Below are 24,257 nucleotides of genomic sequence, written 5' to 3'. Positions count from 1 at the left end.
CTCTGCCTCTCCCCGCCCTCCTTCTCTAAAAAAAATTTAATAGATAATATGTTCACAGGGTTCAAAATCAAAATACTGTGAGAGGATACATTTTACTATATAATAGAGCCTCAGTGACCTCACAGGGAACAAAACTTTTGTGACCATATATTTATTGTGGTGATCATTTCACAATATATACACACACAAAGTCATTATTTTGTGTCCCTTACACTATTACAACATTGTATGTCAGTTATATCTCAATAAAACTGGGGAAAAATAGGCATCAGTTAAAGGTTCACTGCATCCCTGTCCCTGTCCTACCGCCTCCTCTTGGACCCTTCCCTTAGACCTGAACTTCTTATCACCAGATAGATACAAGCAAATATGAACACGGATGTCTTATTTTTCCTCCTTTCTTATATAAAAGACAGCATTCTTGCACACTGTTCTACACCAGGCTTTTTTCATTTAATGATACGTTCTAGAGCCCTCTCCACCTGAACACACACAGCACGTACCTCCTCATTCCTTTCCTTTCTCCTGCACAGTGTTCCAGCAAGTGGCTCTGCCACATTTATGTAAGAAGACCTTTATAGTTGAATTATACCCATCATACTGCTTGGAATAACACTGCCGCAACAAACTACCCTGCTGGCCAAAGAGGAAATACCATTATAGTTCTAATATTGTCCTCTGTGGGGGTTGTACCATTTTGCACTCCCATCAACTCAATATTCTTCAAGAGGGCCAAGGACACACAACTAGTAACTAGTTAGGAAAAGAGTCAAACCCGAGCTCAAGTCCGGCCTGAACATTCAGGGTATCTGCTGGGTGCTGAGACAAGACCACCCAGGTTGACCTCCCTGTGCAGCTCCCATGCAGCTGAGCACCATGGACAAGATTCCCAGGTTCCTGCTGAGTTCCTCAACCTTGCTGTCTGGTTGTGTCTCCTGTCTCTCCCCCAACAAATAAGAAGAGTATCCTCTGGACTAAGTAACCACATGGCTCGAGGCAGCCATGTGGGAATATGAATGTTGACTCCATTCGCAAAGCCCACCCCCCAAGCAGCCTGAAGTCATCACATCTTACAGCAAACTCCCCATGCAGGGCCTCAGAAACCTGGCAACAGTGACTCTTTAGCACACCATGATATCCTGTGTGTCCACAGAGCCACATACGCTTGAAGTCCAGGACTGCAGACTGCTAAGTGGAATAGAATCGGTCCCACTACACAGTTAATAGTAAACATTACCTTTTCCCTCTCGGAGAGAGAAAGAAGGCAATAAACTTCTCTGGTGTGGGACCTCCACAGAATACAGCAGAAGCTATCAGCACTATTTCAGCCACAATGACTCCCTCGGCTAAGACATTCCCAAAGTAATAAGGAAAAAGAAAAACCCAGAATTTTCTATCACCAACAGTGAGAGTGTAACTGATCACACAGCTATTATCATCATTACAATCTTGCACTTGGTGGAAAGACCGGTGTGGTGAAATGTTGTTTCAGGCTCTTGCCCTGAACAAGGGACAGAGGCATTCTTTTGATTAGGGCTTAGATCTGAAAATGATATTATCATCTCTAGACTTCACAATGGGTTGAAAAATGGAGCACAGCACAATTTAATGACCCCTCCTTCCAAACGTGGGCATGGAGTCAGAGACACAAGGATAAGTGACTGTTTTCTGGCTATGCAGGGAGCAGAGGGGCCAGCTTACAGCAATCTGGCTTAGGGTGAGCCAAAAAGCCACAGGCCCTTTGGTCCTCAACATTTCTCACCAACCATTCTCAAAGGATGGTACACAGACAAACCTTCTAGACAGAACGCTCACACTCTACCCTCCACAAATCTGATCAAAGAGACAAGGGTATGTGGGTCATAATGTATGGAAAGAGCGAGCCTCGGTCTAGGATTAAATCCCAGCTCCACCGTTTTAGCCAAGCAAGTTCCTTACCCTCACTGCCTCCATGCTGCTTAAAATAAGAATACTCACAGAATTTGGGTGACAATTCAGTAAGGAAAAGTACGTGAAAAACTAAACACCAAATGGGTGATTTTTAATTGAATGTCACTGAAAGTCAGGCAATAATCTAAAATCTTTCACCTTTTTTTATAAAAATATGAAAAAAATAAGCATTTCTAAACTGCATTCCTAAGGTAATCAGCATTTGCTGTTCATTTCCTGTGATGCTGTGCTAAATCCTTTGCATGTTATCTCTAATCCTTACACTGGTATAAGGCTGGCATGAACACTGCTCAGTAACTTCTACTATGCTCATTTCACAGAAGAAGGAATGGTGGTCCCAACAGCTTACGTATCTAAGTTTACACAGTAAATGCCACGACCAGAATTCAAAACCAGGTATCAGACAATAAAGCCCTATGCTGCCCTTCACCGCGGCACACAACGAAAACTACACTAACTTGGCTTTCCACACAAAGTGGCCCTCATAAGACCAAGATGACACCAGCAGACTCCTTGTTTTTCTAACACATTACAACAGGGATGATAAAAAGGAAAAAACCAAAAAGGAACAATCTTCATTCAAAGGTAAAAGAAACGCTTCCAGAGGCTAGAAGCAGAACAGAAATGCAAAACCATGAGAGGGGAGAAAGCACAGTGCTGCAGGGCTCAGGGTCAACACTCGGGAAAAGGAGCCAGGAGCCTGCCTTCAGAAGGATAACGTACTACTAGCTTGGGATCAGAGGGAAGCTAAAAGCTTAGAGTCAGGTGCTGGACTGGAATAAGTTCCATGCTCGTAAAACAAGAGCAACAAAAACTCACCAAATACAGCCTGGGGCAGGAGGTCTGAAGAGCTATAGGCTCAGAGATCCAAGCCATAGATGTTGGATCGGCCATCCCCTAAATCAGAGCTAGTTAGCACAACTGACAGATCTTTCTAAGTCCATTCTGGATTTCAGGCCTAGTGAGCTACACGGAAACCAACTGCAAAGACATGTAAGGGAGAAATAGCAAAGCAGGAGAGGACAAGAGGGAGGAAAACAGAGAAATGAAGAAAAACACAAAAATCCTCCACTATGAATAGGTACCTGCAAACCAAAATTCTAAAGTACATGAATAAATCTAATGCTAAGTAAGCCAACCAACACAACCAACTATCAAACATGAATTCACTCCAGATGAGATTAATTTTCTAAAACAACCTGATATTTTAGGGGTGCCCGGGTGGCTCACTTGGTTGAGCATTTGACTCTCAGTTTTGGCTCAAGCTTCATGATCTCAGGGTCCTGAGACTGAGCCCATGGAGGGCTCTGTGCTCAACAGGGAGTTTGCTTAGAATTTGCCCCTTCCCTCACCCTGAAATAAATAAATAAATCTTCAAAAAATTAAAAAAAAAAAAAAGACAACCTGACATTTAAAATAAGTATGCTTCCAATATCATAAGAGATAAAACACAATTCACTGAGTTGTCCTAAAAAAAATCATAAGGCAATCTTTTTGTAAACCTGATCTAAAACATCAAAACTTTAAGATTTTAGCAATCTCCCTATCAAATTCTGCTTGGAGAAGGAAAACGTCAGCTGCCAGCTTCAAAGAATTCCTGTTAGAAACATTAAGCATCATCAAAAAAGAAGCCAAAAAAAGACAAAAAGAGTAAGTGATGAGAGGTATAAGAAAAATAAGAAAAGGTATATTTCTTTCTTTTCTTATTTTACGGTCTTCTACTTATGATTTTTCAACTTTACAATGGAGTGAAAGTGATATGCATTCAGTAGAACCTGTACTTCCAATTTTGAATTTTGATCTTTTCCCAGGCTCATGCACTGCAGCAAAATGCCGCTCCCAGTCAGCCATGAGATCGCAAGGATAAACTGATACACTTCCAACCATTCTCTATGCATACAACCATTCTGTTTTTTCCTTTTCAGTGTGCAGCATTCAACAAATTACATGAGACACTCAAGATTTTTTTTTTTAATCAGTTAAGTTTTGCACTAGATGATTTTGCCCAACTGTAGGCTAACGTAAGTGTTCTGAGAACATTTACGGTAGGCTAGGCTAAGCTCTGGTGTTTGACAGGGTAGGTATATTAAATGCATATTCTATTTGGGATATTTTTACCTTACAATGGGTTTATCAGGACGTAACCCCATAAGTCGAGGAAAATCTACATCTAAAAAAAGGAGTAGTCACAGTGTCAAATGAAAAAGAAAGACTTCCATGTCCAGACAACATGGAATAATGAACCAGTTTTACCCTTCCATGTGAGAAACTAAAACAAAAAAATGCCACACGAGACACTGGACATCAAGTAACCAAAGGAACTGATTCCTGGGAGGTGAGCCCTAACACTGCCCCAATAGAGAACACAGAAAACCCAGAACTTTTCCCAAGCTGAAGAGACAGAGCTAGGAGTGTGGACAAATCAGGGTTAACAAGGATTTGTAGGAGAGAGTGAAGGAGAGAAGAGGACTATATAGACAGAGAACCATGAAGATCTGCAAAAAGAAAATACCCCTCTAGTACTCAACCGAATACTGTCAGTACTTGAACCTACCCAAGGCCAGAGAACAAACAATACAAAAAGGTTAGAAGGAATAATTCTGGGAGCTCACAAGGACCAAGAATACTGCCAGTTCCTAAAGCCAAGCAGAAAACCTAATAATCAATGGGTTATCAGTTATAGTATTAAAACAGGTCTTACATTGGTTGTGGACTGAAACCCTACACTGTCCTGTCTAACAAAACTTAACAAGAAGGGCCAAAGGATTAAGGTATTTCTAAGTAATCCCAGAACAAACCTCAGGAATATTATGAGGAATATAAAAATACTGATAGCATTACAAGGTAAAATTAATACTCCCTGGCATTCCACAAAACATTATCATGCAAAGAAGAACAAAACAATGTAGAGAAAAATAAATAATGATTCATAACAAATGACACAGACAACATAAGTACTAGAAAGAAAAAAGACACTGAAATATGTATCATAGCAGTATTCAGTATGTTCAAGAAGTTAAGAGAAAGATTGAAAATGTTACGTAGAGACAAAAATGATATTAAAAAGACCCTAACTGAAACAACCGGAATGAATAAGAAAGGAACAATGGCTGGAATTAACAGCAGATTAAACACTGCAGAAAAAAATAATTGCTGAACTTGAAGACAGAGTAATGGAAACTATTCAAAAGGAAACAAAGAAGGAAAAAAACAATCAACACTGAAAGAACATATAATTAAGGAAACATGGTTCTAAGAGAAAATGAGCAGGAATCTAAGAATGAGATCAAGAGGCCAAATACGCATGAAGTTCACACCTAGTCACCTGATCATTCTTAGTGCAACAGACAAGCTTCTCCTCTAACAGGAAGGAAAGGTGAGATGGGAGTGCCCTGGCATCACTGAGAAAGAGACTGGTGGTGAGCTGACCAGGGAGAAGCAGAAAAAGTTGATCTGAGTATCAATTCAAGGTTAGGTCTTTATCAAGAAAGCAGAGAAAGTCAAGGGTGCAAAGGAATTAGAGCGGTTGATAACAGAGTTTAGATAACTAGACTGGTGTTGATTATCCATTTCTGACAGAGCTAGAGTTACAAGAGAGGCCACAGAAGAAGTGAAAGAAATGAAGCAAGAATTTGAGCTTTCTATGAACCTAAAAGGTAGAGAAGGAAATTTCCCTCTCCCATAAATCTTAACGTTTTCCTGGTTGCCTGTATATCAACCACCTACAAGCAGAAACACTAAGTAACAGGTGCAGTTCCTGGCACGTTAGTCACCTTGATTATAGTATCCCTAAAATTTTAAGTACTTTTTTCACTGTACCTCAAGGTCCAATAATTTTATTTCATTTACATAAAACCCCAAGCAATTTCAACATCCTACTTATCTAGAGTAGGGAACCTGTTCCCTAGCCCCTGTCCAATCAGAGAATTGTGGACTTTTCTAGGCTCCATAAAAATATTCCAGCTCAATTCAATCATGGCTATCTCAAGCTTTCTCCCAATAGGTTTCCTTGTACCAATTTCTTTGGCCAGAAATGTCAACTATAAAATAAATTTTCTCCATTTACCAGACATATTAAAAAAAAAAAAAAAACTGTCTTAGGTCTCTTTCCACCGGATTCTAGGTGATGTCGTATTTCCCCTGAACACTCCTAGTGGATACGACACTAGTTACTCCATATCCCCATTTCATAGCTAGTGATTCCAAGACTCACAGAAGTTGACCATGCCAGCCAAAATTATTATAAGCGCAGCCTGCTTAGAAAACATCCAAGCCCCAGTCAGCCAGGCAACTTAGCACTGGCCAAAGGCAAAAAGTGCCTTGCTACTTAACTTCCTAGGAGTACTCTGAGAAACACAACCCTTTCCATATCAGACACCAGACAGCCCAAACAAGCGGATTTAAAAATCATCAAAGTAACATGCTTAAATTTTTTAAAATTTGGGTGCCTGGGTGGCTCAGTCATTAAGCATCTGCCTTTGGCTCAGGTCATGATACCAGGTTCCTGGGATCGGGGCCCACATTGGGCTCCTTGCTCCGTGGGAAGCCTGCTTCTCCCTTTCCCACTACCCCTGCTTATGCTCCCTCCCTCTCTCTCTCTCTCTGACAAATAAATAAATAAATAATCTTTAAAAAAATTTTTTTAATTTGATTCAGTTTTAGGAACAAAGTAGAATTAACAACTATAAACCCAATTGTTATTCTCAACTACTTTCACTTAATTTATATTAACAAGTATTGATAGATAGAAAAAAACACATGTGAAAAGATACGGAAGTCAAGGGACCTTTATTACCAACTGATTTACTCTTTTTTTCTTTTTTGAAGATTTATTTATTTATTTATTTGACAGAGAGAGATCACGAGTAGACAGAGAGGCAGGCAGAGAGAGAGAGAGAGAGAGAGAGAAGCAGGCTCCCTGCCGAGCAGAGAGCCCGATGCGGGACTCGATCCCAGGACCCCGAGATCATGACCTGAGCCGAAGGCAGCAGCTTAACCCACTGAGCCACCCAAGCGCCCCAACAACTGATTTGCTCTTGACCAGGACAACATTCACAATACAGAGCCCTAGAATATTTATGTTGGATGAGACCATATGTAGGCTGGGTTGATAAAAAGGTTATTTTGGAGATACCAACAACTACGGAGGAAGAAGGTGACAACAGTTTGGGGCAGAAGGAAGTCAGTGAGCTGCAATCAGGCCCAACAAAGCCTTAACCTCATCACAGCTCTGGAACTTAGCCCATCAAAACTGCCCCATAGTGGGCTCATGGCATTGTGGCCTAATATCATGGTGGCATGGTAGGGCGGTGGGTCAAATGCTGGCCCCTTCTATTTCTGCCACAACCAGTCTTTAGATGTGGGCAGCCCTGGGAAAGCCATGCTCCTGAGCAAGGAGGGAATCCCCAGTTGAGGCAATTCCCAAAGGAACCGACAGCTGGAAGCCGTCTGCACTCCCAACAGCCAGGGTCCTTGGAGGGAATCCTGGGACATGCACCTCAAAAGCCATCACAGGTCTTTTTTTTTTTATTTGAAACAAAAGGTAGGAGACCTGACCTGCCCACGGCAACGTATCTAGTCAACAGCAGAGGATGACAGTCCGTTTCTCCATCAGACTAGCTCATCTAAACTGTGCTATGAGGCCAATGTCTTCTAAATGATAAGTCCAGTGTTTAGCAAGACTGTGCCAAAGAAGGGCTGTAAATCCTGAAGGACAGAAAGTGAAACTAAAATGTTAGAAATCCTAAACCCCCACCTTAGTTGCTCTGAAAGAAACGATCTGCCAAATCGGATATAAAATATTGGGGAAACAATTTAGAAACGTTAAAAATGGCAGCGAATGCCAGAAGCATGAAAACAGTCTAAAGGGTTATTTTATTTCTGATTCTAAACTGGTAACCTCGCTCAGCCTCAGGATGCTGGCGCAATTGAAATGTGAGCAGAAAATAATAAACCTGCTTTGGAGAGGCAGGGGAGAAAAAAACAAACCCGAAACGAAAGCAGCTGTAATAACAACAAATTGCCACAAGGAAACAGTGTGTTCTGATTTTTAATTTTGCTTTTCAAGAACAAAGGAAGATGATACTAATAACAACAACATCAAAAAAGTGGAAAGCAGGCTTAGACCATAAAAACAAATATAAAATGAGTCGCTGGATAATTGTGAGCCCTGCTGAGGCAGTTACTGCTCATTGGCTAAGTAAAGAAAGACTGAATATGAAGTTTTAAATGATCTTTGGTATTTAAAATGTAACCCTGTATGATGCAGCAAAGAGGGCTTTCTACCCCAGCTAGCTATAGGAGTAGGAGTATGGAGAGTCACAAGAGAATGCCTAGGGAGACGCCCAGTTTTGCTTTGTTTGTTTGTTTTTGTTTTTGTCTTGAGATCATGGCTTTTTTAGACCTCACAGTCTCTGAAATATTACTGAAATGATAAACTTTCAATCTTTTCAAAAGAGCTAACCTCTAACGTAGGCCCAGAAATCAGACCAATGGGGTGAAAATCGGCTTTAATACTTCCCGGCTGTGTGATCACGGCACTGCATTGTTCCGTGTGGAGGTTCCCTTGTTTTAAAAAAAAAAAAAAATGGAGATTATAATCACAGATGCAGGTCGAAACAAAACAATCCGTGTGCAGCCTTTGACACTGTTAAATGTCTAACCTCTAGCGCTGTCATTATCATAATTAAAGCTATTATTAATCTAAATGACACCCAGATTGTTTGTACTTGGACAGGTCTGCTCAGAAACTAGCACCCCCGCCCCCCCAAAAAAGAGTTAAACGATCCTCTGAAATGCCTGAAGTAGGAACATGGCACTTCTGTTCCGGAGTGCAGAAGAAACAGCCAAGAGTCTTGCGGGAGTTGTTAAGATTCAGCGTGAACTATAGGAGAGCACACGGCACCTGTTTCCTATGATCCACAGCCCCTTGCCCTTGTAGTTCATAAGATGGACCTGGGTTTGACGCACCTTCCCACCCTGCTAAGCATCCAACCTGAGAAGCATCTTAGCAGATGGTCTATACACGTAAACACACCTGGGGACAGGCTCACATACCCCTCCTGGCAACGGCTCCCCTGGCAATACACACGGCAAAGATATGCCGGGGTTACGCAAGAATGTGTCTTAAAGGATTTTCAGGGTATTTGGCTACCGTGTGAATGGGGTTAAAAATAATCTCATGGTTGGAGGGCAAGAAAATATAAAAGGCTTTTTATCACAGATAGACTTTAGTGCACCGAACAACATGTATTCTCCAAGCTAGTTGGTTTTTTACTTCAATGCCATTCCACAACTCTGCAACTCTGTCTCACAAACAAAAAGTGAATTCAAAGATTTATAAAAGAGCGACTCTGATCTGTAATGAAATCTGAAGACTAAAAGTCTAGGCTAATAGCATTTTTAAAATAAAGCAAATGTTTGAAATAGAGAAGCTGCAACTTCACGGCTCCTTCAAAAGTTAAGATTCTCAACAAGAGCATGCCCATTATGTAAGTTAGGCACCACAGTCAGAGAAATCATATGCTGCAGAAATGTTTTTTTATAAGGAAAACCGCTCGCTACCTGGAAACCTTCACCTCAAGGCATGATTTTGAATGCTATTCAAATACAAATATTAAAAATAATCACATAAAGGAAATCCAGCACCATATTCAGCAAAATAATCCTCAAGGCCCCTGGGAAGATTTTATAATCTATACAAGGTCTAGAACATTGTTTTCTTTTTAAAATATTTGCTGGTGCTCAGAGGGGACAGGAAGGTGACCAGCAAAACCCATTTGGCTGCTGTGCCAGCCTGGTGGGGAGCCATATCTCATATCCTTAGACAAAATAAAGACAAATCAACCATAACTATTGTTCCTTGTATTACATTTATTCACAAGCTCTCTGTTTTTATTGCCGTGTCCTCATTTTTCTTCCCTTCTTTTTTTCATATTTACTTGTTTATTTAACATTTTTTCCTTACGAAGCACCTTTCACATATGTTATCTCATTTTATTTTCATGGGAAACAAGTATTATTACCTTGGCTTTTAAAAGTTCAAAGAAAACTGAGGCTTAAAGCACTAATTAACCTGTTAAAGATTCCGAAGTAGAGAAAAGAGAACTTTAATTTTTCTGATTGGACACCACCCTCTCTCAGTGGACATGAGTTTTTTTTCTGTTGACCATTTCCTTCCTTTCTCTTCTGTTCTTTATTCCTCAATGCTGCACTGCTGTGTGCTTATTCTCAACGAATAGTGTCAGCTAACATCCTCCATCCCGGGGCATGTGCCAAATCTCAGAGGAGGTGCCTCGCCTCTGAGCTCTCATAACACTTCGTGTTTCCCGGTCTCTCACAGGGATTCAAGATTCACGGCTCCTTGAAAACAAGAGATTATGTCTCACTTATTCAATATTGTGATGACCGCAATGTGCCAGAATCCGATAGTGCTTCCTGCTCTGAAAACTAAAAACCCACCCCCAAAGAGAGTTTAGATGAGCACACAGAAGAGGCAGCTCCTCTAGGACTCAGCATGAGCACGAGGAAATGTTCCTGGTAGGTGGACATCAGAGTTGACACTAGAGGATAAATAAGAATTACTCAGTTGGGGCAAAAAATAATAAAGAATTATCCAGTTGAAGGGTAAAGGGCCTGGGAGAACTAAACCAGGTGACAGGAGAAGAAAAGAATGAAAAATAACCGTGTAGGAGAAACACAAATACTAAGCATTTAAGGAAGGAGGCTCCCTGCCTGTTCAGAACCACTCACTTACCTAAAAGGCAGCAGTTTCTAAACCTCACCAACTGCAAATCATCTGATGATAGAAATGTGTTGCAAAGGGGTGCCTGGGTGGCTCAGTTGTTAAGCGTCTGCCTTTGGCTCAGGTCATGATCTCAGGGTCCTGGGATTGAGTCCCACACTGGGCTCCTTGTTCTACGGGGAGCCTGTTTCTCACTCTCCCACTCCCCTAGCTTGTGTTCCCTCTCTCGCTGTGTCAAATAAATAAACAAAATCTTAAAAAAAAAAAAAAAAAGAAAGAAAGAAATATGTTGCGAGGCATAAATGGAGAGGGCTCTAAAGACAATTCTTTCCATGGTTTGACAATGGGAAAATCCAGATGGTCCTGAATCTCTTTATAAAGCTACTGGAGAAGGAACACTATCTCTCCACCCACTATTGCCATCCCGTCTACCCTAACCTGCCTTGAAAATGGCCTGATCAACACATGAATCTCCCTGCTTCCCAGTGTTAAATGATAATAGTACTGCTGGAAATCTCACAGATCCTTTCTTATATCATGAAGGTAAAGAAAAGCTGGCTGTAATAGGATTTTCCTACCAGCAATCTCTATCTGAAACCTGTTTTACTATTATAATACATCATTTCAATACAAAATATTTCATACCAAGAGACAGAAATAGAAAATAGCAAACATCCATGCACCCACCATTCAATTTTATGAAATCATAACACTTTGTCATATTTAACTTCATTTCTTTTTAATTTTCATAAAACACTATGAACACACTGGGAAGCCTGATTTGCACCTCCTCCCTAATAACATTTTCTTCCCCCTGGAAAAAGACACTAGCAGGAAGTTGATGTGCTCCTTTTAAAAATACAGGAATATTGGGACGCCTGGGTGGCTCAGTGGGTTAAGGCCTCTGCCTTCGGCTCAGGTCAAGATCCCAGGGTCGTCGGATCGAGTCCCGCATCGGGCTCTCTGCTCGGTGGGGAGCCTGCTTTCTCCTCTCTCTGTCTGCCTCTCTGCCTCCTTGTGATTTCTGTCTGCCAAATGAATAAATAAATATTTTTTAAAAAATAATAAAAAAAAATAAAAATACAGGAATATAAAGAATATATAGGATTATTTAGTGGTTTCTTAAATATTATATTAGCAAGGCATTAATACAGCAGTTGAGATGCTCTAATAAGCCTTGCTAAAACAAGGCGGAGGCTTAATGAACTAGAACAAGAACCTTTGTAAATACAGTTAGAATTCACACATAAGTAGGAAATCTGGAGTTACAAAAAAATAGACATAAATAAAGAGTAGTAGGTGAGCTCCAGCTGAGGGAATGATAACTGAGAGGCCTACATAAGGCCAACACTATGTATTTTATCCTATTTTTCTGTATCTTTGTCAACACTTATAAATGTTAGGTATGTAAGTTTTTACATATGAAATATGATAATTGATAACTCATGGTGGTTTTCATTTTCTTTTCCCTTGTTACTAATAAGGGTGAACATTTGTTCTTATGTTCATTAGTCATTCTAGCTACACCATTTGTCATCTTCACCAAATGTTCACCCATTTCTCTCTTAGGTTGATTTTCACTTGTTTATTTGGAGGTCTTCTTTATATATGCTGAATGCTTCTTTGACATACCACTATACTCCTAGAATGTCTAAAATTAAAATGATTGACCACGGGTCCTGGGTGACTCTCATATATGTGTCTAACTCTTGATTTTGGCTCAGGTCATGAACTCAGAGTCATGAGATCAAGCCCTGCCTCAGGCTCCACACTGGGCATGGAGCCTGCTTAAGATTCTCTCTCCCTCTTCCTCTGCCCCTCCTCTCCTCTCTCTCTCTCTCTCAAAAACTAAATAAATAAAAATAAAATAAAATGATTGAACTTAACAAGTGTTGAAGATGTAGAGCAACTTCAATTTTCATACACTATTGGAAGGAATATAAAATGGTACAACCGCATCAGAAAATAGTTAAGTGGTTTCTTAGAAAGTTAAAATACAACTACCATATGGTGTAGCCATTCCACTCCTAGGTATTCACCAAAGAAAAATAAAAGCATGTGTCCTTACAAGGATTTGAGCATGAATGTGCATAGCTTTACTTATAATAGCAAAATGCTAGAAATGATCCATATGTCTACCAATGAGTAGATGAATAAACAAACATGAATGGGTAGATGAATAAACAAACTATGGAATGGAATACCACTGAGCAATAAAAAGAAACTACCTACTGATACATACTACAACATGGATGGATCTTAAAATAATTATAGTAAGTGAAACAGGCCAAGTCCCTCCCCCCAAAATAGGGTACATATCATAGGATTCCATTTATGAAAATCTAGAAGGTGTGAACTAATCAATAGTGACAGAAAGTAGATCACTGATGGCCTGGGATAAAGAGATGTAAAGAAGAACAGGAAGGAGAGTTCACCAAGGAACAGGAGGAAAATACTGTGGGTATTAGACCTGGTCATTATCTTAATTCTGCTGGTCGTTTCACAGGTGCATAGATATGTCAAAACTCATAAAAGTGTGTACATGTGTTCAGTTTACTGAATGTCAACTTAGCAGCTTGTACATTTTAAATATGTATAGCTTATTCTGTATCAATTATAACTCAGTAAAGCTGTTCCTTTAAAAATTTCATAAGAATAAAAAGAGACTAAAAGAGAATCCTAACCATGCTAGGCTTCTATCTTCTAAACATTTTTTAAAATACAGGTCATGACTGGGGATGCCAGGATGGTTCAGTCGGTTAAGCGTCTGCCTTTAGACATCCCAGGGTTCAGGGATCAAGCCTGACATTGGGCTCCCTGCCCAGCGGAGAGACTGCTTCTCCCTCTCCCTCTGCCTGCCACCTCCCCTGATTGTGTTCTCTCTCTCTCTCTCTTTCTCTCTCGCTATCTCTCTCTTTGTCAAATAAATAAATCAAATCTTCAAAAAAATAAAATAAGTTAAAAAATAAAATACAGGTCATGATTTAAAAAAAAAAAAAATCCCCTAGCTTTCTCTTTACATCTTTCTAAAAATAAGCAAAGCACTGTCTCAAGTAAATTAGAAATAGTGAAGGGGGTGGGAGGCATTACAGGCAAAAAAATCATCCTGGAGATATAAGAAAGAGTAAATGACTAAAGTGAGAATCCAGGTCTTAAAAAGATTGTTCTTCCTCCAGGAAATTCTCTGTTAATTCATTTGCTATTGATAGCAGTAATCAGTATGCCAACATGCAAAAGTTTCCACTGGGCCAACTCACATGGGTGAGAATCTTGCCCTATCCATTCAAGTCTGACCTAATGATAACATAGTAATAAAATAATACTAATCAGCCTGTAGACTTTCTCCCCACTGATCTTAATCCATTATCATTCTTATCAAAGGTTGTAATCGTTTTTCTTTCTTAAGCTAATTCCATTTTCATGTCCTCCTGCTCCTCAAGTGAAATGAAGCAGTAAATCTGTAAGTTCTACCTCATGGAGGACCAAAACCACTAAGTCACAATGTGGCCCAAAAAAATCTAGGCACACCTAGCCTTAATGATTTCAGAAAGATGCTATTTGTTAAATATTTAAGCTCCCAAAGAAAGGCAAAGGCATTTGAGTACCTACCGTCTCCAAAAATATGTGATACAAGCCTAGTAAGTGTTTGCTTAAGGTCAAACTCGACGAGTTTCATGGCTTCCATGGTGTGTGTCTCTTGTTTACAGGCAGAGCGAGAACTCTGTTCAAAGAGCTGTAGGCTTTCTCCATCCTTTATGCTAGCAAATAACTGTAAAACAAGAGGAATAATATGCATAAATAAAAATAGTATCCTGGCCAGCCTACATGAAAAAACATGGTATGGAAATAAATTCCATTAAGACTTCTAGTCAATGAATATACTGAAAATCATATTCATTTAGTCTGTACTAGCACTGTGCTACATGTTATGGAGAATCCTTAGAGAATTAAAAGACACCATTCTGATCTTTTCTCATCTCTTTTTACTTTGGCTTAACTTACAGGCACTTCCTCAAAAGAGATATTAGCCTCAATGCTAGTGCAAATACCAGTGAATCAGGCTTTCAGACTCTAAAATTATATTCCTGACCATCCTACAGAGTCCTTATAGTGTGACCTGAGATACATAAGAAGGTGTAATAAGAATTATATTCTGTAAAGTCCATGAAGGCAGGAAGCACTCTAGACTTTGCTTAACCTTGTTATTTCCAAAGCCCAGGACAGGACCCAAGACAGATTTTTGCCATTTACTATCTGGATGAACACAGACCAAGTGTTATGTTAGGTAAGTTTCCGTAACAATTTATAAAATAGAAATAATAATGCTAAATTAAGAGACTTGTGATAATTAAATATGAAAGCATAGCACATTGCATTAAATAAATTTTTATTATCACCACAATCATCATTATTAATCCCATCTGATATTAGTCATAAGCTATTTACCACTAAAAGTGTCCCCATCTTTTTTTTTTTTAAGGTTTTATTTATTTATTTGACAGAGAGAGATCACAGTAGACAGAGAGGCAGGCAGAGAGAGAGAGAGGGAAGCAGGCTCCCTGCTGAGCAGGGAGCCCGATGCGGGACTCGATCCCAGGACCCTGAGATCATGACCGGAGCCGAATGCAGTGGCTTAACCCACTGAGCCACCCAGGTGCCCCAAGTGTCCCCATCTTTAACAACAAAGTAGATCTTCACCTGCTAGGAGAGGACTCAAGATGGAGAACGGAGCCAATGAATCTATCATTCTTTCCACCAAACATCCCATGAAATAATTTTTTTAATGTTTTAATAAAAAAAAATTAGTCAATGGCTGTTTCTAGTAATATTGGGCTAAATAATTAGAACAAAACGACCTCATAAATCTACTAAAATATACAAAAATTTTTAAAAGCATAGAAGTAACACAATAGAGAGGAATTACTTAAAAGTAATACAACCATGCACAAAACCAGAAAAAAAAAAAAAAAAGCCCAGCATAAGCCAGAGAGAAACACTGCGAATATTTACATATCCAATATATCAACTGAAAAGCTGAACACTGGTTGTGACAGTTTACCATGGCAAGTGAGGCTCAAGTGAAAGTCCACAGTGTCTGACCAAATAGGGTTATCAAATAAACATCCCCATCTCTAAAGGACTTAACCCATGATAAGGATGAATACAATATTCTTGTCCAGACTTACAGTTAGGGGTCACATTACCTGGGCAAGAGAGAGAATCTCAGACTGTGAAAATGGACTAAGGCAATCACAAACTGGTAGTTCCTCTAAGTGCCCAGCAAAATCAAACCAAAATCTTCTCAGAAAAAGATTCTACCATCCTAGAACTCAAATTAGCTCAATGAAGACTGAAGACAATGCAGCTGCCAAAGTCTATGCCTTTCAACACCTATTCTAAAAGTAACTAAGAACAAAAAGAGCAAATGAAATTATTAAATACCATGCCCTCATCATGGCACAGACAATGCCCACATTTTAAAATGACTGCACATAAAAAACAAGGAAGGAAGGAGGGGAGGGAGGGAGGAAGTGAGTGAATCAGACAAGCTAAATAAATCCCAGAGAAAAGGAACTATTATATTCCCATCCCACTTTTTACCTCTGAGGTAAGCCAGGGCAAGCTAAGAAAAATTGAAGGAAAGAGAGGAAAAGGGGAACTAGTGAAGTATTAAAGTTGATCTAAAATCACCACCAGAAAGAGTAAGTGACCATAAGTGTGAAAATCCTACAAGTATTCTAGGAGATGTGACTAGGGACCACAAGGCAGGGACTGCGCGACAAATTAAAAGTGACAGTCAGTCCTGAAAAGGCATCCTTACAATGGAAGAGAAAAAGATGAAAATAATGAAACACATGTCTTGGCAACTGGGTGGGGCAGAGTAAAGAAGCAAAAGAGAAAACCTGGAGCTCCATAAAATAAAGCAACCTAAAAACTTAGAGGATTTAAAAAAAATCATCCCTTCCCCACCTCACCAAAAACATCCCCAAAAAACCAAAAAATTCCACTGCATACTCTGCACTTTGCTGCACTAACAGAAGAGGGCACCAGACAACTACAAATTCTTCTGAACAACCAGAAACCCACAATAAATAACAGAGAAAATGAAACAAAGCCAGAGTTATTACTGCCCCTCCCCAAATCAGAAAGCCATTCGATATAGCTCAACTGATAAAAATCTAAGCCTTTTCCCCTTTTCTTCAAAAACAAAGTCAAGAAGCAAGAGCAGAAGAAGGTAACATAATGCTTCAAAACTAAATTAAATACACTTAAACAAGCATTTGATGGTATAAAGAACTGCTTGAGTCAGAAATTCAAAAATTAATAACAAAATGTATGGAAAATAGGAAGAAATGAAAAGAGTTGATTGAACTCAAGAAGGAAAGAGAAGAAAATTATCTCAGAATGGAAGTCTAAGCTATAAAGTACACAGGAAAGCATAGTCTCAGTGAAGACTTAATCTGGGCATTAAAGAAAAGCAGAAAGACAACCAAGAAAAGAACAATGAAGTGAAGAAAGAAGAGTCAGAGAGAAAGTGGTAGAAATGGAAGCCATGCAAAGAAGGAATAACATGTGTATAATTGGAAGTCCCTGAAAAAGGAGAAACAGAACACAAGACCAGAACTATTGTGTACCAGATAAAACAAGTACTTGAGGAAATGTACCTGGGAGGACAAAACACAAGACATATCCTGGTAAACACTAACAGATCTCAAAGATGAAGAGAAAAAATCCCCTAGGCCTCCAGGCAAAATGATCAAATAACTTAGAAGAGCAAAGAAACTAGACTAGCATCAGATTCTTCAAAACAACACACAAAACAGGGCAACAATGGAGCCACATTTGCAACTCAATAATAATAATTTTTTTTTAAAAAGAAAGGTAAAGTTATGAACCAAGAATTTTATACCCAGCAACACTGGCTTTTGCACATCAGGTCTACTGAAAAAGCTGTAAACACAAAAGGACATGGTAATCTCATAGTTAAGAGGCTTTTTTTGAAGAATTCACCAAAGCATAAACTTCATTCAAGCAAAAGATAACTGGGAAATATTCAACCAAAAAAATTCACCACATTAATGATGAATTACACATTAATGCACAAAATTATAGACTTTAGACTAAAACAAAGCAGAAATAATGGAAGAAGAGGGAGAGGGCACCAAGTGGTGGCAAGTGGAATATACCCATTGCTTACTGTATACATTATAGGTAATAGTTAAAGACCACCTTTCAAACTAACTAGTAAGTTAAGTAAGAAAATAGTGAAATGAGAGCATTTAAAAAGATGTAAATATAAAAGTTATCATTAAAACAAAAATATGAACCTTTCTGAAAGGTGAAAAAATTAATTCAAAAGCAAAAAAAATAAAACAAAATATATCTGGTGGAGAAAAAAATAAGCTAAATATAAAATAATACATTACACAATATTTTTTAAAAAGATTTATTTATTTGACAGAGAGAGACACAGCAAGAGGGAACACAAGCAGGGGGAGTGGGAGAGGGAGAAAAAGGCTTCGCACTGAGCAGGAAGCCCAACTCAGGGCTCCAACCCAGGACCTTGGGATCACGTCCTGTGCCAAAGGCAGATGCTCAATGACTGAGCCACCCAGGTGCCCCAAGTCTTGTTTTCTTCTATCCATTTAGCCATTCTATGTCTTTTGAAAGATTTACATTTATATTCAAAATAATCATTGATAGGTATGGACTTATTACCATTTTGTTAGTGGTTCTGTAATTCCTTTGTTCCTTTCTTTTACTCTTGCTCTCTTCCTTTGTGATTAGATGATTTTCTCTAGTGGTATATTTAGAATCCTTTCTCTTTATCTTTTGTATATCTACTGCAGGTTTTTGTTGTGTGGTTACCCAGAGGCTTACATAAAATGTAGGAGGGTTGTAACAATTTCATTTTAAGCTGATAACAACTTAAAAATATGAACACATTCTAAAGTTCTACATTATTACTCCCCCCATTTATGTTTCTAATGTCATAATTTAAATCTTTTTATCTTATGTATCCATTAACAAATTACTGTAGTTATAGGTATAACTACTTTTGTGTTTTAACCTTCATACTAGACTTATAAGTGATGAGCCCACCAATACTATAATACTATATTATTCTGAAATTAACTACATAATTAACTTTAACAGTGAGATTTTTTTTTTTTTTAATATTTCCCTGTTACTAATTAGCACCTTTTTATTTCGGCTTGAGGAAGTCCCTTTACATTTATTTTAAAGCCAGTTTAGATGGTTCCACCTTTTTCTTACCTTTTCTTCAATTCTGAAGGACAGCTTCTTTTTGCTCCTCCTCCACTGCCCTGTGTTTAAGTTCTCTAAAGTTCCCTAATCCTTTCTTCTGCTTCATCTGCTGTTGACCCCTCTGTTGAACTTTTGTGTGCAGTTACTATATTCTTCAGTTCTGCGATTTCTGTTCAATACTTTCCTATATTTTCTCTTTGTTGAAATTCTCACTTCATTTATGCATTGTTCTCCTAACTTTGTGAGCATCTTTATGACCATTACTTTGAACTCGCTCTCAGGTAAATTGTTTATCTCTTATTTCATTAAGATCTTTTTCTGAGGTTTTATCCTGTTTTTTCATCTAGAACATACTCCTCTGTGTCTTCATTTTCCAAACTCTCTCGTTGGCTTCTGTGCATTAGATAAAAGAACTGTTTTTGGAGTGGCCTTGTGTAGGAGGTGAACCTTATCCTTCAACCCTGCCCCAGCACTAGGCTGTTTCTTAAATTTTTGTGATTTTTCCAAGCAGCCTTCTTTGTTCTTCATGACTCCCAGTAGTTGAGGGTATTGCAACACCAGTCACTGACCAAAAGAGGAGGATCTCAGTCACCTCAGATGATTAGAAGCCAGACTGTAAGGCTGCAACTTTCAAAGTATACAAATACACCTCATTCAAGGGAAGACTGGGCGGTAGGAGGACAGCCAGGTAAGAATTGTTTCTTTCTTTGCTACTGTCCCATTAAACCCATGACCCCAAGACCAACTGACCACAAGAGACAGGCTACCAAATGATTGTTCTCCAGGAGGCAACCACAAAAACCAGAGCACCAGAGGAAGATCACCCCCTTCAGAAGATGTAATATGGTTCCTGCACCACTCCAAATATCAAATATGGTTTCTGCACCATTCCAAATGTCAAAATGACTCCAAAGGCCAGAAAATTAATGAGTAATACAAGAAAGAATCCTTTTATACCACTGTTATTTAAGGACAACGAATGTATAAAATATTTTTTTTTAAACTGACTTTGGGGACATCTGGGTGACTCAGTACTTAAATGGCTGCTCAGGTTGTGATCCCAGCGTCTTGGGATCAAGCCCTGTGTCAGACTCTCTGCTCAGTGGGGAGTCTGCTTTTCTCCTCCCCACCCTGCCTCTCTGCCTACTTGTGTGCACCCTCTCTCTGTCAAATAAATAAATAAAATCTTTAAAAAATAGTAATAAATAAAGAATAAAAACTGACTTATGTATTAACAATACAAATATTTCAAAGTGACACTTGGAGGTAAAAACAAATGGTCCTGCTTCATGTCACTTAAAAAAGGTACAACAAAAACATTTCTCATCAATGCCATCCAACTAGATATTTCTTAATTGGATATTTAGGTTCTGTGTGAACAGTAATATCCATGTGGCTTTATTGTAATGTTGTGTATACATGTATTATATTGGCTTTATGTTCCCTTCATTCTGGAACACCAATGTCATTACACTGTTACCAGGAACAAATGGAATCCTTTCTCAAATTTCCACCCAAACAAACAAGAGATACTTGATCATGTGGAAATTCAGAGCCTAAAGTCAGAGATGTAGTCCAATATAGTAATTTTCCTGGTATTCACGGGGCAAAACTAAGGGAAACAAAAACTAAAGTAAATATTCCCTCAACTTAATAGAACACAAAGCTCAAGGACGTCTCAGCAGTCATGGTCCTTCCCTAACACATTCAACAAATATGTTGTTGCACAGGAGAAAAATGAGCTCCATGACTGTTCTCTGGTGTTCCACAAGATGACAGCCCCAGAGTGTGTGCTCACAAAGGAGGAAAGTGCCCTTCTCCGACTCTCATGTTCTTGTTGGTAATATGAATCATACCTCATCCTTGTAAGGTGTATTATTATTTTTTAAAGAGCACTTTGTTCATCCATTCATTATCCCTTTCCATTTGTCATAAGAACCTCCCCACCATCACCCACAAATCCTCCCACTCCACGATGAACACTTTACACAGGTGGAGAGTGTCTTGTCCAAGCTTTCACAGTCAGCATATCATAATTCTGGGAGTCTATTTGGAGCACTAAAGGTTTCAATTATTCACTGTGGCCAATCTAGTTTTAAAAGGTCAATCAGAACATCGGTATGTCCATGCAGGTACAAAAAACATATCAAAAATGCTAGGGGAGGGATGTTTGACATAATAAACCCAAAACCCACCAATGGTTCCCCAAAAGCAGCATATATTCTTTTGAGATTTAGGGAGATAAATAATATATTATATTTATATTTATATATATTTATATATAAATAAGTAAATATATTATTTTAATAGTTATGTATTAGTTTAATTGTCTACTAGAAAAATATGTCACTCCCATATCAAACCCATAACTTCAGAGATAGCAGAGTTTAGGACAATGCTAAGGAAAAGAATTCAGTCACTTTAAGACTACTTTTTAAAAATTATTAATATCTAATAGTATATACAAAACAGAAGTATAACCAAAAATTACTTGTAACATACACTAATGACTCGAGTTTGGAAAATTCTCAAAGAAAGAAAAGCAAAAATTTGTAAGGCCATCTGCACAATACAACACAGAAGAATAAAACCATATGAACAAATCAGCTATTATTTCTAGAGCAAATATAATACTGGAACTGGAAGAGACTTTACAGATCAACAAAACCAAATCCAAATAAGAAAATGAAATCCAGAGAAGGAAAGATCCCAGAAGCTAAGATCACTGAGCCAATTAGCCACCACGCTAGGATCAAAACACTCAGCTTACCCCTGATTGCAGGGACCTTTAAGTGGCTGCATTTCTCTTAGCTTTATGTTTGAGAGATATCCACTGTTGATGAAATTAAACTTGATTTCCATTAACTGCATTAATGGGCTATGTCATTTGTTTTTCTACTAGGATTTCTTCTATTTCTCTGACATTTTCTTAAGTGTCCTTGCACAAACCCAAATGACCCAGAACACCAAATTCCACCACTACCTCAATTGCTTACAAAAGCCAGGGCAAGTTGTTTACAGATGAGAAAAGAATGAATGTGAGAAATTAATTCTAATCAGGCTCAAAACTAAAAGTGGATTGCAAAAACCAATTAAATTTAAAATTTAGAGAGTCAAAGGGATTTTTCAAAATGCTCCAGATTTTTAAACACACATTTAAAAACCAAATAAAAAAGCAAATGGCCAGAAGAATAATATATATCTACGTGAAATCATAAGTGGCCACATATACAGGGGGCTTGGATGATAGCAGGATGGAGTTATTTAGGACTGCTCTGCGGGTGCTAAAGCAGTTCTTCTATTCAGCCATTTAAAGATATCCACTGGGGGCTCCTTGGTGGCTCAGTCAGTTAAGTGTCTGCCTTTACTTCAAGTCATGATCTCAGGGTTCTGGGATGGAGCCCCACGTCAGACTCTCTGCTCAGCACGGAGTCTGCTTCTCCCTCTCCCTCTACAACTTGCTCTCTCTCTCTCTCAAACAAGGAAAATCTTTAAAAAAAATTAAAAGTATCCAATGATCATTGGTTTCAATGATCAGAGTTTTATCTATATAGCCTACCTTTCATAGTAATGCTAAATACCCACATGTCTCTGAGTTCCTGTGAAAGATAAAATGACCCTACAACAAATTTTGCTGCTGCTGCTGCTACTTGTACTACCTACGGGTGGCTATCAGTCCTAGATCATTCAGTGTATTTACTGCCTTAGTGCGTGCTTACCTTACTTACTCTGTGTCTCCACTGAATCCTCACAAACCTCATTATTGCCCATTTCCCAGATAAATCCGAGACTTAGAGAAGTTAAGTCACTTTCCACTTACACAGTAAGGGGTGGAGTCTAAATTCAAACCAAAATCTGACTCACAGACCCATCTTCCAGTTTCCGTGGTAATTTCCCATGACAGTGTGTCTACTGTCATCTCTTTGTCTTCCATGTAGCAAGAATCTACAGAGTATGATGGATAGGGTTAGGAACTGAATATAAAATGGGAACAGGGACGCCTGGGTGGCTCAGTTGGTTAAGCGGCTGCCTTCGGCTCAGGTCATGATCCCAGCGTCCTGGGATCGAGTCCCACATCGGGCTCCTTGCTTGGCAGGGAGCCTGCTTCTCCTTCTCCCTCTGCCTCTGCCTGCCACTCTGTCTGCCTGTGCTTGCTCTCGCTTCCCTCTCTATGACAAATAAATAAATAAAATCTTAAAAAAAAATAAAATAAATAAAATAAAATGGTAACAGATAGGAGCTGCCACAATTTCACGCACCAACATGGCTTCAGGCATCCTATATAAAACAGTGACGGTTTATTCTAATTAAATCATTATTAGTGTGTGAAGTCCCACAAATCTCTCAAAATATAATTAAGGTTTGCCTTTCAAATGCATGAATATGTGTAAGTGCATCCGTGTGGACAGATATTTGGGGAGCACTGCTTTGGAACCAAACGGAGGCTGCACAGTGGTCTGCCTCATCAACGGGGAGGCAACGGGTGGCAGAGGCCACATGCCCTTCCAAAGGCAGCATCGAGCGGGAGGAGATGGACATTCCTGTGGCATCTATTATGACACCCGAGCTTGATGCGGGTTACCTCAACCCTAAAGGAAAGAAGAGAACCAGATGAAAAGAGTAGTGGAAAGGTGGAACTGAAGGGTTTCGGTGTTAACAAATAAAGGATCCTCACAGAGGTGAGAAAGCAGAAGAAATAAGGCTCAAATCCAAAAGTGGTTCAGAAAAAAACATCCAGAAAGAAAAGGCATAGACTTATGATATTGTTGTGCACGGTATAACACTCTGAGAGATGAAACAGCATAGAAAATAATCCAAAAAAACCTTCGTTCAAGGAGCCCCTGGGGTGGCCGGGGGCTCACAAAGGCAAGGTCCCTCAAAGGCATCCGACAAGGACATGTTAAGCATGTGGGTTGCACGAGAGCTGTGCTTTTTGGCTTCCTATTAAAGCTGAAGTAATTCCACCTTTCCTGCCAGAAGTGTCAAGCCGAGCCTGACCTCAGGGTCAAAGAAAAAATTAGGCTCGTTCTCTAAATAATCCAAACAAGGTAAGAAAGTACTGGAACATGAAACTGCATTAGTAGCATTAAGGCAACACTGGGAAAAATATATCTGAAACAGATATAATATGTTCGATTTACAAAGCACTTCTGTATTGGAATATTAAAACAGGTATGATAAGGTCATTTGAATAGCACTTGAAGTTTTGACCAGCGGGTACACCCATCAGCCACCAATTCAGCTCATTCTAGGCTCCTAAGTCCACCTTTGCCTGAGGTCATGGAGTAGAAGTTTA

At 39.1% G+C, this 24,257-nt stretch overlaps 1 protein-coding gene across 6 annotated transcripts in view; it reads right to left on the bottom strand.

Annotated features, from left to right (window-relative positions):
• FARS2 (phenylalanyl-tRNA synthetase 2, mitochondrial) overlaps positions 1–24,257 on the bottom strand; it is a 522,892-nt gene that overhangs the window by 336,884 nt on the left and 161,751 nt on the right. For all 6 annotated transcript variants that reach the window (XM_032341009.1, XM_032341010.1, XM_032341013.1 and 3 more), the window contains one exon: positions 14,303–14,462. In XM_032341009.1, coding sequence (XP_032196900.1) covers positions 14,303–14,462 — 160 coding nt within the window. The remainder of the gene's footprint in view (positions 1–14,302; positions 14,463–24,257) is intronic.

This window comes from Mustela erminea, chromosome 4, assembly GCF_009829155.1.
Source record: "Mustela erminea isolate mMusErm1 chromosome 4, mMusErm1.Pri, whole genome shotgun sequence".
NCBI classification, from domain to species: Eukaryota; Metazoa; Chordata; class Mammalia; order Carnivora; family Mustelidae; genus Mustela; species Mustela erminea.
The sequence above is the reverse complement of the archived record's forward strand: the minus strand, read 5'-3'. Positions and strand labels throughout refer to the sequence as shown.